This window comes from Chaetodon trifascialis, chromosome 17 (assembly GCF_039877785.1).
Source record: "Chaetodon trifascialis isolate fChaTrf1 chromosome 17, fChaTrf1.hap1, whole genome shotgun sequence".
Classification (NCBI taxonomy): Eukaryota; Metazoa; Chordata; class Actinopteri; order Chaetodontiformes; family Chaetodontidae; genus Chaetodon; species Chaetodon trifascialis.
Genome location: NC_092072.1, coordinates 10518905 through 10536961, shown reverse-complemented (window position 1 = coordinate 10536961; position 18057 = coordinate 10518905). Strand labels below are relative to the sequence as shown.

Genomic DNA, 18057 nt, shown 5'->3' with positions numbered 1-18057 from the left:
ATTTTTCTTTATGTTTGTTCAAACCCACACACATTAACCTGTAAACTTTACCTGCCTTATCAAAGGCATCGTGCCAACAGCTCCGAACAAAAAAACAGAAAGTGAACCTTGAGTTTGCAGTCATTTATCACAGATATATGTTCCAGGAGTGAAAGATATGAAGGTACTGATCACTTCCACTAGTTTCACTTTATTTGGACCACAGCCAGCCTCACTGCTACTTTTCTTTGGGTCATTTATTCATTCTTTCATACTTACAGAAGGGTTGAGAGGTAAAAATAAGAGAAGGTAAAAACAAAAGGCAAATTTAGAAGAGATTAACTTCTTAAAGGCAGTCCATCACAGTACTATGGATCATATGAGTGTGGAGTTCACGTATCTGTAAATTTAAAATGCAAAAGCCTTAACTGCATTATCACAAAATGTTTAAAAAAAGGTGTAAAATGGGCTGAAAAATGGACAAGACTACATGTATTGCAGATGTCTTTATATGATCAATACCCCTGTTCTGTAATTAAACATGATTTTATCCTTTGTAGGCCTGAATTTCTAAGTTCCAGTGTATAGCCTTTACCAATATACCGGTGTGCCTTTTTTGTCAATACATTATTGTTCGCAAACTTCAAACAAAGACATCAGATTCTCTCAGGAATTACGCCATAACTTTATGAGAAAGTACAGCATTCAATAGCAAATCCATAAGAGCAAGCCCATAAGAACAAGATATAAACAGTAAACTCACCTGTACGGCAGGAGAATCTGGACCGGATGGTGCCTTCCTGCTGGACTCCCACACTTCTTATAGTCCAGCCTGCTGATGCTGCCCCGTCATGATGCACGTATCCGATTGGACAAGATAAAGAAGCAAAACATTATTGGATGTTTGTGCCACTGAGGGACTCACAGTGCTGACCCTTGCTGCTCAGTCTGCCACCTGGCAAACTAGCCAAAGTCCAACAGTCCCTCTGCTGACTGTCCAACCTGAGTGTGCATCTTATCATATTGATTAAATAAAACACTTAATCACCAGTAACAGCATCACCATGACAATGACGTATCTTTCCTCAACTGTTGCCACATCAGCTTCAACAGATATGATAACACACAAGATAGCTGACATAACATTCTCTTCCTGTTTTATTGTGCATTTCATCATCCTGTTGTGGTTGTAAAATACTTTGGAATTCAAATTTTTGATATTGCTCAATATTATTATTATTGGCATTATTATCATTATTATTATTATCATTATCAGCAGCAGCAGTAGTAGTAGTAGTAGTAGTAGCAGTAATAGTAGTTGTATAGAATCAGACTTTATGTAGGTGGGACTTAGCTTTTATTGTATTTTTATAGCTGTGATTGATCGATTAATTGATGTGATCTCTGTTGTTTTAATAATGAGGTCTTGTGTATTGGTATAAAAGTAATAAATGCTGTGGTATGTGTGTATTCTGATGTGGGCCAAGGAAAATAAACAATGAATAATTCATGAAATGAGGCATTAACAATATTAAAACTAAAGAAAAAAAAAATCAGATTCTCAGAAAAACATGTTTTTTTGTTGGCCACGCTCATGGCCTGGCCTGGCCTGGCCTGGCCTGGCCTGGTCTGACCTGGCCTCTACTTTGGTACAGGCTGGAATATCACAGCAGTTCACACAGTGACTAATCATCACCACAAGGTTGACATCTGTGGGTTCAAGTGACGTATCTCAACAACTATTGGATGGATTGCGATGGAATTTGGTACAAATATTCATGTTTCCCTGAAGATGAATTGTAATTACTTTGTCATCCCATGACTTTTCATTGCAGGTCAACATTTCAATTTGCCAGGTAGTAACATCCCATCAGCCTCAGATGTGCATTGTGTTAATTAGCAAATGCTAGCATGCTAACAGCCGAATATGGAAAACATTATACCTTCTGAACATCAGCATATTACGATTGTCATTGTGAGCATGTTAGCATGTTGGCATTGAGCCTCATAGAGCTGCTAGCATGGCTGTGGACTTTTGGTCTTGTTTTTTGACTTCACTAGTCTTAATCTAATGGACACATACTGACGTGACAGGATTTTCAAAGAGAAAACGAGCTACTTCAGCAATATGGACCTTGGAAATATCTCAGTCAGCCTGTCCTTTGGGAGAGACCTCGTTTGACACTCCTTCATGTGGATGTAAACCTTCTACCTTTGGTTTACATCCAACGGGTGTTCTGGCTACCAGTCTATCTTTATGGTTGTTGTAAAGTAATTAATCCTCAGCTCCATTCCACCCCAGAAGGTAATAAACAATTCAAGACAAGGAGAAATGGGAATGCAGGGAATAATGTGAGCAATGGACATATTCAACACAAACTGTTTAATCAAAGACAATGTTCATCAAAGGCCTGTTTCAAAGCAGTTTCAAAAGTCAGATTTTGACTGTAAAGCTTAGATCAAAACCAGATGTGGGAATGTTTTCAACCAGCCATTATTCTCTCTGTCTGCTCACCACTGGCCTGGACTCCCCTGGTGGAGAAAGCTTCAGCTGTTTACACCTCTAAAAAAAAAAAAAAAAAAAAAAAAAAGAGCTCCAGACATCTTTGCTGTGGTATGCAAGGCATGTAGGGATGACATCGACCTGAGCACCGTGCCAATAGGCTGCAGCATGAAGAGGTGGTAAGAACATGTTTTGATAGTTGAGAAAATAAATATTATCAGTAAAATGCATCAAAAGAAATTGTACTCAATATACACAACTTTCCCTCTTCAGATTGTTATAATACCATATACTGTAGCTGCTGATTAATATTGAATTATTATTATTGTTGAATGTAAGCAGTATTTTAATGGTTGGGCTGGTCGATGTAGAGATAATTCAAACTGTATCAAATACTTTACATACATCCTTATACCTTAATGTAAAACAAACTTCATCACAAGTTAAAGTCCTGTATTCAAACTACTTAAGCAAAAGCACAGAAGTGTTAACAGCAAAATGTGCTTCAATTATCAAGAGTAAAAGTATTCTTTCTGCAGAAATACTGATGTTTTATTGTATACTACATGATTACACTGTTACAGATGCATCAGTCTGTAAGCAGCCTGTTTAACTTCTTGGTTCCAAACTTAGTCAGGCCCCAAGATAAATCTAAGGGCTCATGAGAAGATTAATGGGGTAAGAAATAAGAAAAAAGTTCTGCAACACCAATTCATGTTAGCTTATGAAGCTTAGAGAGGAAATGTCTTTTTGATGGAACTGCAAACTACTCATAGACATCTAAAACACAACAAGGGCCCCAACAATGCATTGTATTTTTTAGCTTATCATGTGTTTTAAAGTAAAATCTTAATCATAAATAGTATTTAGTACCCTTTGCTGCCATGTAGTGGAGTAAGAAGTACAATATTTACCTCTGAAGTGTAGTGGAGTACAAGTATAAAGTAGCTTTAAATTGAAAATACTCAAGACTACATCAACAACAGGAGAAGGAAAGATGATAAGAAGTGGGGGGAATCAGCACATTAAGAATTTAGGTCAGAGGACCCCTTATAGCAACTTCTGGCTTGCTTTGAAGTCTCCTGCATTTAAACTGTATCCACAGTTGAGTTTGGCCTCGTTAAAGGAAACCCTGAGCTAAGTTGCTCTGCTGAGCTGCAAACACACAGCAGTTTATACAAACCGAGCATTAGAAAACAACTGGAGAGCATCAGTGCCCACACGTCACTGAGCTGCATAGCTGCGGTTATTAACTGATGCAATGAAATGAGAGCACGCCCTCCAGTGAGCCAAACACTCATTACAGTTGTGATGTATGACTTTGTTGATTTTCCTTTCTGTTGTGTGTGTAACTCTAAAGTACACAATACTAACAGGCCACATCTCAAGTCGTACGTTTAAGACGTTTTTTTCTTGGCTTTTGTGACATTTTCACGGTCTCTCAGTCTACTCGAATTTGTGAAAAACTTGTTTTTGCAGATTCAGCTACAAAAAAAGTTATATTCACATGTTCCCCAGTTCCTCCTCCCAAATCCTCTGGCCTCATACCAGACCACAGAAAGAATGAAAAATGACACAAGTTCCAGAAAGTCAGAAAAAAAAAAACATTTAGGAAGCATAAGAGGAGGTCCCATTTCCTCCTCAGCCCTTTGTTCTGCGCAAAGTTGGTGGTCCACTAACTGAAAACCCCCCCAATTACTTTAAACTTGCATCATTTGTTTCACTGTTTCAAATGAGGGTCATCATTTCTTTCACCCTCTTATCCAGTAAACAGAGTCGCTCTGCTTCCAAGTTTTAATCACATGCTTCAGGCTGCAGAGCTGGAGCTGTAAACCCACACTGTAGCTGTACTCTGTTGGTGCCAGAGGGGAACAGAGGAGGCTCAGGTTTCTCCCACTGATTTTTCTCTGACTTTCCACCGCTGCCTTCATGTGCCGCAGAAAATATCGGACATGTTACTACCGCATGCACATGTACAAAAAAACTATGAAGAACAAGTAGCATCTTTGGCCCTTGTTGACAAAATGTGACATGTTGGAGTCTGTTATTTTAAATGTTTATATGAAAGCATTAAAATAGCAGCACCTTGTTTTCCCTTTTCCCATTTTGTTAATCAATTACAAAACTATTTCTGTGTGATTTGAATATTTTGAAGGTGGAAAAATGATAACAATGCCAGTTTATATTTTCAAGCAAACTGAAATTCCTCTGGCACAGTCTGTAATCGACTGAAATACTGGAGGCCCAGTTTTACAAATGAGACTAACGTAATTGCAGTGCAAGCAAACAGCTATGGTGAGTTATTAGCTTAGTTCACGACATCTTCCAACACTAACCGTTTACTTTCTAATAATCTCTAATGCTGCACAAAACATTAGAAACACATTTTTCTGCAATTTAATAACTTTTCTGATCCAGTGTCTATAAAAATGAACTCGTAACTCTCTTATAATTGCAAATTGTTCTGCGCTGGATAGTAAAGGTGTGCCTAATAGTAAATATATAGTAAAACAAAATCTGAAATTTGCTTAAGAGGGCTTTACTACATTAACAGCATATGACACACTCAAGGATTGAGACACTCAATTTAGATACAGAAAAACTCATCAAACACACAAAAACACCTTTAATGGGAAGAAAAACAATGAAACCTCATTAAGAGCAAAAGAGGAGGGATCGTTCTTCCAGGCCTACAACAAATCACATAATTAATTAAAAAACACATCCTACATCCATTATGTAGGATTGTAGTAAATGACAGACAATCCGTAAAACCTCGGACAGCATAGTTCAACATGTAAAAATACTGGAGTGATGGCCAGAAGCTGTAGAATCCGAGGTACCATTGAAAGCACCGTTTGACTGACAATCCCGCAGCCTAATCCACAGAGTGAGGATGCATAGCGGCGGTGATCTGTGTCGAATGAACATCGGCTAAGTACTTCTTTCAGCTGTGATTGACAAAAGCCAGCATACACTTTGTTCATTCAGCCCGCAGAGAGCATTTCTGAGCCTGAAACCGTCTGGTCAAACGGTTTCAATTTCATCCGGACCGGGATTTCGCAGACATTACGTTGGGACAATGGAATCTAACGTTATCCCGGACAGTATCCGCCCTCAGAGGCTACAGCCAGGGATTGGATTCGGTTCCGCACCGACCGGGACCCTCCGCTCCTCTCTACGGCCTGGGGTTACGGTCCCCATCGCGCCGCTGTTGCCCTCCCCGGCCTCTCTGGCCGCTTCGTGCGGGCCTCCTCCTCCGCCGCCCCCGCTGCAGCTCCACAGCCTGTACGGCGGTGTCGGAGCGGGGCTGGGGCCGGGGGCTACCGGCCACTGTAACCCGGGGAACCCGGCGGTGCTGAAGGAGGCTGTGGAGGCTGTGGTCCGCAGCTTCGCCAAACACACGCAAGGTTACGGCAGAGGTAACGTCCAGCGGTGAAAATGCTCAGTTTAATGCGGATATAATGTGTCATATTACTCAGTTTATACTCGGGGAGTTTTGAGGAGCAGAAAGCCACTTTGAGCTGCGCCATTTGTTTGGAAGTGGATTAGCAACGGAAAAAACACACATGCTACATTCCTGCAAAATCCCTGTCAGGCTGCACAGTCTCATATACTATACTATTCATTTTCATCTGATGCAATGTCACCAACAGGAGATTTCCCTTCATATTTACACAGCTATAGCAACCTTGGCTTCTATCACTTCATTATAGGATTAACTATCACAGCTCTGGGGGATTACATTAGGGAACAACAAACCTAATATAATTTAAATTAGCCACATTAAAGTCATCTTGTTTTACATTGGACACGCTACAACACTGGTCCTGTAATGTAAACAGTGAAAATATGAATAACATTGAATTTAAAGCAAAGGCAGAGGTAAGTAGTCCCAGATGGATATGAACTTTTTAGAGAAAAGGCATGACTTCCTCACACATAAAATACTCATTTATTAGTGCTCATATGGATTAATGCTGACCTCATAATGATCTCCTGGTGGTCAAAGTTTACTCATCTTTTTATCTTTTTTTATTCATCACTACAGCACACTGACAGGAGCGATGCTTAAAACTAACATGAACCCAAAAAGCTGCTATAATGCCGACAGCAGGAGCCAATACAAGTGTTCCCGTTTTCTGCTAATAGGATTTATTTCCCAAAGATTGTCCCAATGTGCTCTGCCTAACGCCTCTTCCCTCCTCCATCCAATTTAGACTACTTAACGCCGTCAGCATTGGCAGCTCCATAAAGACTGTTTTATCAGGGATATATTTTTGGCTGAATGTTGCTCCAATTTTGCGATTTACTCTCTGTATTAGGCAAATTATCACATTTTTACAGGAGCACACGAGCAATATTTTGGCATTTGGCAATAATTATTTCCTCTACATCATATTGTAATTTGGGTTTTCTGCAGTTTCTCTGTGTTAGAATTATGCCATTACCATGGAATTAAAGGCTTAAATTTGCAATAATAAGATAAAGTCAGGTAATTCTGTCTGTGACGATTTATTCGATAATTGTCTATTTTTGCTTTTCCCTGTGACACGTTTGTTAGATATGGGCTGATTGATGCCATGCTGCTGCAGCACTGTGGGGTTGATTCTGGGCCAGCATCATTTGTCACATGTTACCGTCCACTGTCTGCCAATACTTCCTGTCTCTCTATGCTTTATCTTTCAGGACATGCTCAAAAACTGACCAAAAGGCATTATCTTATCACTGCCCTGAACCCTTTAGATGCACAGAAATAACTCTGAACACCGCCTCTGATTTATGGAAACTAATCTGCATTTCAGTATAGAATACGTATACTTTATGTCCCACAGCTCCTCATACATCTAGCACCAGCCTAAGATGATTGTTAATACGCACGATGAAGAACATGGATTCATATCTTGTGAAAGTAGAGCGCAACACTCCTGTTTTCAATAACGCATAAGTTATCACTTAATAATTGGCTAACAACAAGAGAGCAGTTTATAGCGAGCGTTTTCCTTTTATACACAGCAGAGAGCAATAACTAAATTATTTGGATTGCAGCTTAGGGATTTATATGTTTGATGTCAGAATATATCCCAGCTTGTTTACAGAGGACTCAATAGCGGCAGAGCTGCAAAACGTTCTGATCAGGCTCCAGACTCCAGAGAGCGAGAAGCAGGCTGCCTGTGTTCAGACAGGGACAGCCCAGCAGGACGGAGCCGAAAGCTAGCAGAGGTCACAGAGCCCCGGATAATGTCGGCTGCTCTCTCTGCAGACCCAAACCCTAATAATCATTTCAGACCCGGCCCCAAATTTCACTGCTTTTCTTTGCTGTTGTTTCCTTTTGCGGGGCAGCGGTGTTTCTCGCGTGGGCACAGAAAGCGTAGAGTTGACGGCCCCTCTGAGGTGTTGCAGCATTTCCTCCTGCCTAAATATTTTCAGGAAAAGCCTCTGGCATCCTTGAGACGACCTTTCCCCCACCCTTTCCATCTTTGTGTTTGGAGAGGATGTTGCAGAGCACAGCCAGTAACCGATGCTTTAAATGCAAACCAATCGCCAAAAAGCTTTGAGGAAACCAGAATATTTTTATGCAAATAAAAGAGTAAATGATAAATGAAAGTGTTGATGTGCCACAGTGTGACGGGGCTTCGTTTATTTCTGTGCACTCCAGTGAACGTGGTGGAGGCTTTGCAGGAGTTTTGGCAGATGAAGCTGACCAGAGGGGCCGACTTGCGGAACGGAGCTCTGGTTGTTTATGAGATGGTCCCCTCCAACAGCCCGCCATATGTCTGCTATGTGAGTCTTCCTGGTGGCAGCTGCTTTGGAAGTTTCCAGGTACAGTGTCTGCCTTGTTTTAGCAATGATAAGAGGAGTTTTCTTTCATTTTAAAATAGCAATACATCAATGAATGTGCTGTGGTTTGGGGAAAGCTTCCATACTGCACCATTAGTGTAAGCAAAATGGCCATTCAAGTACCTTGTTACAAGCTTCCAACGTACTTGGAACCACAACATACCAAATATGGATGCAAACTCAAGACCACGAGACAGCAAATTAAGGCGTGTGCACACTGTTGCTAACTTTACTCCATATAAACACCGGCTGTCCTCAGCTTTTTCACTGTATTTCTGATTGTATCTGACCGCTAACGCATGTTCCCTTCGCTGTCTGACAGTTCTGTCCCACCAAGGCCGAGGCAAGACGCAGCGCTGCAAAGATCGCCCTGATGAACTCCGTCTTCAACGAACATCCCTCTCGTCGCATCACAGACGAATTCATTGAGAAGAGCGTCAGTGAGGCTCTGGCCTCCTTCAATGTAAGTCTGTCACAACACTGAATGAAAACAATGGATCGAGCTTTTTCAGTTCTGATCCAACCTGAATTTGGATATCTGCCGACTCCGAGTACCAATCTGATACCAGTGTTTAATTGATAGGCTGTATTCCTCACATCACACCAGACTTAACTTAATTAACAGGAATTGCAATTCAGTTGTGAACTTTTTAAACAACAAACTGATCAGGACTTAAAAGTCCAGTATAAAGCAATACAGCTGCATCAAATGACAACAACATGCAAACATTAAATCATAGTGAAGCCACAAACACAAGTAGTATAAAGAAGTAATTTTGTAAAAACAAAACATTCAAATTAAACAGGAATCCAACTTCTTTGCAAACATTTAGTGCACATAGATACTGGATATCAGTCCGATACAGATACCCAGTATTGGATCAGTACATCCCTCAAAAAATCTGAAACAGAAAAGGACACTACTGAACATACATACTGAATGTGACTTAATATTTAATGAACAATACATGCCAATAATTGACGCTTTGAAGGACAGTTAAGAAAGTAACTAGTTGTTGTTGCTTACAGGGAAACAGAGAAGAGGCTGACAACCCCAACACAGGAATCGGTGCATTTCGCTTCATGCTCGAGTCCAACAAAGGAAAATCCATGCTGGAGTTTCAGGTGTGTAAACTTCTGGAATGTCTGTGTCGCGTTAAGTTTCATTTTATGCTCCTCAGACACACCAGGAGAGTGTGGAAATAACATTGGCAAGGGTTGAGCCCAGGAATGTTTGAATGAGCTCGACTGTGCATACATACAATATAACAAAGACAGAGACCAAATGAATGAGACGCAGCTCACACACCTCTATCACCTGTTCTAATAACAGCACAGAGCTTGAAGCTAGAACCCCTTTAACCCTATGTCTAATTACTAATAGGAAGTCAGAAGGAAGCACACGTGGTTTGCAGGACTGAGCTGCTACATATTGAGTGTATTTGTGTTTCAGGAGCTGATGACAGTGTTCCAGCTGCTGCACTGGAACGGGAGTCTCAAAGCCATGAGAGAACGACAGTGTTCCCGACAGGTACTGTCATTCATCTCACAGCTGGGCTCAATTATCCGACTACATTAGTAGTTTTCATCCAGTTTCCTAAGCAAACAAACTGTCTGGAATCGTGCCCTGCATGGCATGAGTGGTCCACACAGATTACACAGTTTTTCTTCGCACCAGCTGGAGAATAGGAGAAAATTCAAACACAGGCAACCTAAAAGATTTTAAATGTTGCCACCGTTGTATTATGCTGATATGTGAAGTATCATATAAGTCCCATCAAATTAGGGAGGCACCAATTTGACTTTTGCTTTCTTCAGATAAATGCTCTACCTGAGTATTTTACCAGCCACGGCCTTGTGTTGGAAAGATCACTCAGCTTTCCCTCTTCCATATGACTCAACATATTTTATTTGCAGGAAGTGCTGGCTCACTATTCCCACCGGGCTCTGGACGACGACATGCGCACTCAGATGGCTGCTGACTGGGTGAACCGGGAACAGAGCGTCGCGGCCACCATCGCGCAGGAGTTGGCGTCGACAGAGCGAGAACTGGAGGACGCCAGGCTGGCGGGAAGAGAACTGCGTTTTTACAAAGAGAAGAAAGACATCCTGATGTTAGCTGTGGGTCAGCTCAGTGCGGCCAACACTGCCACCCTGCCCTCGCACTAAACCTGACGCCTGTTCTTGGAAAGATGCCTTCACGCTCTGTAGGATTCCTGGTAACAGTATTGATCACTTGATAGATGTAAAAGTGATTTCATCAGAACTTTAAGGTTTTGTATCTTGTGTGTTGTCATGAGGACCAGGTAATCAGGCCTTGACTTACAGTATGCACATCCGTCCATAAAGCAAACACTCGCCGCTATAGCCGTTACCTCTTTGTGCCTAGTGATTACAGGATAACAGTGCTTTTAAAAAAACAAAAAAAAAAACCTGTGCTTGGCATACCATGTGACTGAGGTTTACATGTTTTTCATTATATTCATACTGTATTTACTCGACCCACAGACACAAAGCCTGCCTTTCGTCAGTGAATGTACGGGACATACGTTAATATGACCCATCAAACCAAACACATTCGTTCGAGGTGCGGATCTTTCTGAAGTTTCATGTTTTGGTTGTGTTTACCAGCATATACGATTTAGAGCTCTGGAAAGAGAAGGTGGTCAAATGTATGCGTCTTAAAACCTTGATGGCGAGTACCTCGTGTCCTTTAATGAAACATAACCCTGATTCCAAAAAAGTCGGATCGCTGCATAAAAAGTAGATATAAGTAACATTCTGTTTTATTTGCTTTACACAGCATCCAAGCATTTTGTAACTGCGGCTGTATCACCACAGCAGCAACAACAGCAGCAGCAGCAGCAGCAGCAGCAGCAGCAAAGGGATAAAAGATCCCCCCTAATAACCCCTCCAGAATGGGCACACAACCTCATTCTGCCTGTTTCAATGAGAATAAAGTGTAAATATATGGACAGTCAGTCAGTCAGTCAGTCATACAATACCAGAATTCAAGCAAGCATTGAAACATACTAACTGGCTCATGTAATAATTTGAGGGTACTTTGCAGAACGTGTCAGCAGGTGACTGATTGCTCTGGCAGCAGCTCAGGTTTTTGAAAAAATCCGACCGTGAACCATCACTATGTTTTCATTTCATGTTTGTGAAGGCTTTTGACTATTTTAGTGTTCATCGTATGCTAGGTGACCGTGACACTAGCTGAATGTATATTTTCAGTGTGCTATCAACTAAAGGATCTACTTACGGATGCAGTTTAACATGTACACTGTTGAATTGCTCTTGTGATACAGACTGTTTGTCATGTGCTTCATCTAGCAGAAACAACGAGCAGCCACACAGTAGTGGTAAAATGTGAAGGCCAAAAAAAACGAGTTGACGGTTTTAACAAGCTGATTCATCATGTGTGAGTCATTGCAGTCAGTACACAACAGTACCAGCACTTGTGGTTTGTGTTTTTTGATGTACTGGAAGCAGCATTTGTTTGCTTGCAGTACTCATGTATGTCCATGCGCTAAAAACAAAGTATGTAACTCGCACTTAACACCTTTTCAAATACTTTTTGTGTTGAAGGACCTGATTTCGTTTATACTGTAAATGTGATATCTTTATTTTTTTCTATCTATCTAAAATGTATTGAATACATTATAAGGATGAGCTCATTTCAGCGAGTAGCCTTTTAAAGACCCCATGTAATGGAAGTGAGAGTTTAATTGGTCATGTGCGGCTCTGGCTGGAAGGAAATGTGGGCAGCAATTATGCAAGTTAAACAGCAGGAGGGTGCGTCTCCCCGCTGCATGCTGGCTTATCAACAGAAGAAACTGGTTAATTTGGAATTGGAGGAGGCAGTGAATAGAAAAAGCCGCAGAGACGGAATATGATTGAAGCCAGAACCCATTGTATTATTTTATTGCTGGGTTGATTGTGCCTTTATGAAATTTGTAACATAGTTTGACACGTAAAAACGCTCTAAAAAGTTCCATTTCATTTAATGAGGTCTTTAAAGGATGTTCTACTCTGCTTTACAGTGTTTTCTCTCATTTCATCAAAAGGTAAAATTATAGATGACGTGTTATTTCACTGTTACAAAACGAATAGTTTGCCATTGCTTCTTTACTTTTTGACGGACATGAGAAGACTGATACCACTCTCATATCTGTGCATTCAATAGGAGGCTGCAGCCAGTTAGCCTAGCATAAAGGCAGGAAACAGCTAGCCTTATAAAGTCTGTCTACTAGTACCCTTAAAGCTCTCTATTTAACATACTGTAGCTCATTTGTTTAATCTGTACAAAAATTGAAGTTTAAAAATGACAATTTGCTTTTTCACATTTGGTTGTGTGTCGGACCAAGCTACTTCCTGGAGTCTGGTCTCCTGGAACCTGCTCAGAGCCCAAAAATAATCCGGCTAACCCGTTTTTTGTGGTAATTTAATATTTACAGTACAGACGAGAAAGTGGTATCAATCTTTTAATCTAACTGTCCACCAGAAAGTGAATAAGCACATTTCCTAAAATGTAGAACTAGTTCTTAAACATGTTACATGACATTAGATTATGAAAGATTTATTAAATCTTACTACCTTTTTTATACATTTATAATCATGATGTATTTTTGTTTGGTACTCAGCTCGCAAAATATGTGTGCAGCACAAATAGGAAAATGTTTCTATGTAATCTTTGCAAAGACCCTACAGCCCTCTTCAGTCAATACTGAAAAGTTAGAATATACCTTTGAGCTGATACAGTGAACACTTTGACCTCACAATTCTGCATCCAGTTTTCTTTTGCATATTTGTTTACTCCTACTCCCAGAATCTCCTCTGCAGATATGTTTTCTGAATCCCCCAGTGATCATATCGTCTGATGAACTAATGTCAAGTGCAACATAAGAACATAAAGTTGAAATGTAATTCATGAGAACAACTCGACAAGTATTTAATTGAGCTCACTCCAGGAATGAGGCTGGAGTTATTGAAGTGTGTATTTTTGCATTTTCTTCTAATGTAGATGCTTATTCTGTGTGTGATTTTTGACCACAAGCCATTAATCTTGGAGCTCTCTTCTTACAAATGCCTTTGAAGTTTCTTTGTAATCATTATCAGTAAAGGCTTTTTTGAACAATATATTTTTTTTGGTATCCACTTTATTAAAAAAAATGGGCTTTTCATCTTTTGGCTTTGATGCATGATGTGTTGATTGCGTTTTGTTTTTATATGTTTCGTATAATATACAGTATTGTTTTTTAAATGTGTTTCTCAAGGCCCTTATTGTATGTATTTTTATGAGCATTTTGTATTCCATGTTTATACTTTTAGTAGATTTATATGATGTAATAAATTTGCTCATACAAATGTTAGTAATTTTGTTATGTTATTTATTTCACTGCTTAGTACAAGGGTGAACAACCGAACCCTCATAACTTGGACCAACTAAATACACATTCGTTTGTAATGGTTTAATGGCTTTAGTGTAATTTGCATTTATGAAAAAGTAGCTTTCCAAAGCATTTATGATGAAATTTACACACTGTATGTAGTGGACACCACTTAGTGTGCTCCAAATCACCCGTGAACCAGAGTTGTGTTGCAATGGAGAAAGCTCGAAATAACTAGTAAATAATAATTAAATAAAGGCTAAAAAAAAAAAAAATTAGTAAGATCTTTTTATTGTTTCAATAGAACTATGGAATATATCACGTAACCTTAATTCCTGACTATTCTGAAGAATTGTTTTGTTTTGTCTTTTAATTATTTTATTTTGTTTTATTTTATTTCACTACTTCCGCCTCCGGCACACTGCCAGGAAGAGGCGGGGCCTCGGCTGAAGTCGCTGGCCCTGCGTTGTTCATTCAACATGGCAGCGGGACCAATATCAGAGAGAAACCAAGGTAAATTCGTCATTATAATGACTATTTTAGCCTTTTGTTTCAGCCATTTAGAAATGTGCTTGTGGTTTACTCTTCAGACAGCTCACTTTGTTTTAGTGAGCATCGCTGGTCGCCTGGTTTGCTAATGGTCTGTGATAAACAGTCGGTGGATCACATGGAAGTGCTCTGTTGTCGTTAGCTTGGCTTGCCGCTAATTTAGCCATTCAGTTAAATTATCAGTATTTTGATTTCTTTTAGTTGCTTCCTACATTATATTTTGAGCGCAGCGTTAATTTTGATTGATCCGAAGAGTGGCGGCCGTTGTTAGAACATTAGAAGCAGAGGTGCGTCTTGTTAGCTAACAGCTAAGCTTAGCCTAGCATGCTAGCACAGAGTATGTAGCAGAAATCGACGAACTTCTCTACTGAAGAAATGATCGCACTGTTTTCTCATTGTATTGATATTTCATGTGCTTTTACACACCATTTAATAAGATATGGGTGATGAATGTGGTCTGCAGAAAGTGATTAGAAGAAGTGATTAAGGTATAATGGCTTGGTAAGTTAGTTGACTAAGTAAGAGCTAACATTATTCATATACAATGATGAAGATAAGTTCTATTTAAACAAAGCATTGGTACTTTTGATAATCTTGATCGGATTCATTTTTTCAGACGCCACTGTGTATGTTGGCGGCTTGGATGAAAAGGTGTCAGAGCCGTTACTATGGGAGCTTTTCCTGCAGGCTGGTCCTGTGGTCAACACGCACATGCCCAAAGACAGGGTCACTGGCCAACATCAAGGTGAGCATCAGCTAATATTATCTAAAGCTGTCATGATTATGAAGGTAGCATATAACATATAACATATCAGTCAATTTTTGTTATCTCGAAGAATCTCTTTTGCAGATAAATAGCAATCTTCTTTCACTCCTTCTCAGGTTATGGCTTTGTGGAGTTCCTCAGCGAAGAGGATGCAGACTATGCCATTAAAATCATGAATATGATAAAGCTCTATGGCAAACCAATTCGAGTCAATAAAGCCTCTGCGCACAACAAAAACCTGGATGTGGGTGCTAACATCTTCATTGGTAATCTGGACCCAGAGATCGATGAGAAACTGCTCTATGACACATTCAGTGCCTTCGGCGTGATCCTCCAGACGCCGAAGATCATGCGAGACCCAGATACTGGCAACTCCAAGGGTTATGCTTTCATCAATTTCGCAAGCTTTGACGCGTCAGATGCCGCCATAGAGGCCATGAACGGCCAGTACCTCTGTAACAGGCCCATCACAGTGTCCTACGCCTTCAAGAAGGATTCCAAGGGAGAGCGACATGGCTCGGCAGCAGAGCGACTCCTGGCTGCACAGAACCCTCTCTCCCAGGCAGACCGGCCACATCAGCTGTTTGCAGATGCTCCTCCACCACCGAGTGCTCCGACACCGGTCCTAACTGCACTTGGATCTGGGATGACCATTCCAGGTATGAAGGAAGTCCTGTTGTTACAGGATGTTCAGATGCTCTGCAGCTGTTTTTAACCACTGTTCATCAGCATACGTGGAAACATCCCATTAATAATTTAATAGATGGTAATTTGGAGTAATATGCTTATAGAGAACATAATGTATATCTGTGTGGTTTGACACATGATTCAAATAGAAATTGAGCAGTTAGCTCAGTTGGCTTTTTGGCTTTAACTGTTGTACGTCTTCTGTCATTCACATCTGATTCACTCTAAAATGTGAAAATCATCCACATATAAAAAGAACTTAATTTCTGCAGCAAATTCATTCTGCCGTGGTGCAGTTAGTTCTTTTTTTTATACCCTTTTGTTCCTAAAAGCTCTAATAAGTGGTGTTTAGGGTGCAGTCTGCGGTTCATGTGTGCCAAAGTATGTAGGGGGGCGATCCGCATTGATCACAGATCAACTATGTTGTGCTACATTATGAATGGTGATGAGGTGTTTCTCTTGCAATAGCCTGTCATATTCCATATACACCAGCTGCCTCTGATGAAAAGTTAAGAACTGAGCAGTTGAATGTACTGAGTGCCTTGAGAGTGGATAACAGGTTTCATTACCGGCAATGAGATGTGGAGTCCTGTAGGAAATGTAAGCGTGCTGCTCTGACTGATGCTTCTTTTGTCAGTAAGTGATACTGTGATTGATTTGATTTAATCTTGGATGCTGTCTGTAACTAAACGTGAACATGACAGCTGACAAGTGACCCCTGTTTGTGAGATACTCGTGCAATTAAAAACATTCAAACAATGGCTAAGATGTGTAAAATATTTAACAGACAGTCTGACTTTGTGCATTTGTACAAAATGCAATGATAACTTATAAATACATCTTGTTTCTCTGCAGGCATGCCGCCTCCTGGTTTCCCCCCTGTTCCTCCCCCTGGATCAATGCCTCCATCAATGCCCCCATCAATGGCCATGCCTCCAAATGCAGCTGCACCATCCCCACAGGGTGGTGGTGGTGGACCTCCACCTGGACCACCGCCCTTCCCTCCTGGCAGCATGCATCCAGGTAATAGTTTGCTAAAGATTGAAATGTTCACATTGTGGCTGCAAGTGGGAAAAGTATACTGACAAAGCCATGGTCGCATTGAAAAACCTCTCAGAAATGGTTATTGTGATGCCGTGTGTTCTGTGGGTTTGAATGTAGATTTTCTTTGAAATTCTTTGGTCTTCTAGCAGAAATAAAACACGCTGCAGTGCATCATGAGACTCGTCCGTGTTCGACATACCTGCAGACTTTATTCTTTGTGTTTCACAGCTATGCCTCAGATGCCCATGCCCCCACCTGCTCCTCCTGGCATGGTGCCTCCACCTCCTGCTCCCCCAGGATCAAATCAAGCACGGGCACCGCCACCCCCTGGCATGCCTCCACCCCCACCTATGGGCATGCCACCCAGAGCACCATATGGGCCTCCCATGGGTGAGCACTGTAGCATCTCCTTGAATCTTTGTTGTAAAAGTCTCTCCTACATACAAATTCTCACTCTGTCGTTTGAGGGGAAAATGCCCCTAAACAGTCTTGTGTGTAGAAGAATACCTGATAACCGTACTTATACATGTCTCTGTTATGCAGCCAAATAGATTTAATGATCAGTGGTATTGACGCATACCCATGTTGCCATGACTACCTTGAGAGTTGGCTGTTATGAGCAACCCTGCTGTTGGTCAAATGAATTTTATTTCTGGGTTGGCTTAGCACAATGATTTGTTTAAAGGACACTTTCACCGTAGTCAAAAACTACTGCTAACACTGAAAAGAAGAAACAGCTGACAATGGTGAGAGAAACGTGGTAACATCTTTGGTCCTCTATTGTCCCAGAATGGACGAGACACAGATGAGCAAGAGTGCCATCACTATGGCTGACTCTTAGCCTAACATGACTTGAAATCCTGTTTTGTGTGGTGAGAGCTTATGATCAGAGTTAAAGGTTTTATCACTTTCTCTCACTCAGGTCCACCTGTGCCTCCAGGCATGAGAGGGCCTCCTCCCATGCCTCCACCAGGCTACGGTGCTCCTCGTCCTCCTCCTTTTGGCTTCCAGAGAGGGCCTCCGATGCCTCCGAGACCCCCCGGTGTTCCGCCTCGCGTTCCCATGAGAGCACCAATGCCGCCATAGTCCATCTGAGACAGCGGACACGAGCTCTCGTTTAGCCTTTTTTTTTTTTTTTTTTTTTAGCATCTTAAGATCTACTCAAGTTTGTTATGGTGAGAATAATTTAACCACGTTTGTTTGTTTTTTTTTTCATTGTACAGATGAAGACATTCGACAAATAAAAGTTTTAGTACAAGTTTGCAGTGTTTTCCCTCATATTACCTAATGATCAA

The 18057-nt window shown here is 40.9% G+C and overlaps 2 protein-coding genes across 2 annotated transcripts; both read left to right on the top strand.

The window, feature by feature from the left end:
* Positions 1–5331: 5331 nt before the first annotated feature.
* Positions 5332–13697, top strand: lix1l (limb and CNS expressed 1 like). The gene is made up of 6 exons (XM_070984959.1): positions 5332–5904; positions 8142–8305; positions 8646–8786; positions 9353–9448; positions 9777–9854; positions 10241–13697. The coding sequence occupies exons 1-6, from the start codon at positions 5565–5567 to the stop codon at positions 10490–10492; spliced, it is 1071 nt and encodes a 356-aa protein (XP_070841060.1). The 5' UTR covers positions 5332–5564; the 3' UTR covers positions 10493–13697.
* A 458-nt stretch (positions 13698–14155) lies between these two features.
* Positions 14156–18024, top strand: sf3b4 (splicing factor 3b, subunit 4). Its single transcript, XM_070984743.1, has 6 exons — positions 14156–14229; positions 14882–15010; positions 15148–15690; positions 16574–16741; positions 16991–17152; positions 17685–18024. The coding sequence occupies exons 1-6, from the start codon at positions 14196–14198 to the stop codon at positions 17846–17848; spliced, it is 1200 nt and encodes a 399-aa protein (XP_070840844.1). The 5' UTR covers positions 14156–14195; the 3' UTR covers positions 17849–18024.
* The last annotated feature ends 33 nt before the right edge of the window (positions 18025–18057 follow it).

Bases quoted from the DNA above. Each gene is read 5' to 3' on its own strand.
- lix1l (XM_070984959.1), top strand. From the start codon at position 5,565: ATGGAATCTAACGTTATCCCGGACAGTATCCGCCCTCAGAGGCTACAG. The intron at 8,306-8,645 runs GTACAGTGTCTG...GCTGTCTGACAG, and splicing joins GCTGCTTTGGAAGTTTCCAG to TTCTGTCCCACCAAGGCCGA. The intron at 9,449-9,776 runs GTGTGTAAACTT...TTTGTGTTTCAG, and splicing joins AATCCATGCTGGAGTTTCAG to GAGCTGATGACAGTGTTCCA.
- sf3b4 (XM_070984743.1), top strand. From the start codon at position 14,196: ATGGCAGCGGGACCAATATCAGAGAGAAACCAAG. The intron at 14,230-14,881 runs GTAAATTCGTCA...TCATTTTTTCAG, and splicing joins AATATCAGAGAGAAACCAAG to ACGCCACTGTGTATGTTGGC. The intron at 17,153-17,684 runs GTGAGCACTGTA...TCTCTCACTCAG, and splicing joins ACCATATGGGCCTCCCATGG to GTCCACCTGTGCCTCCAGGC.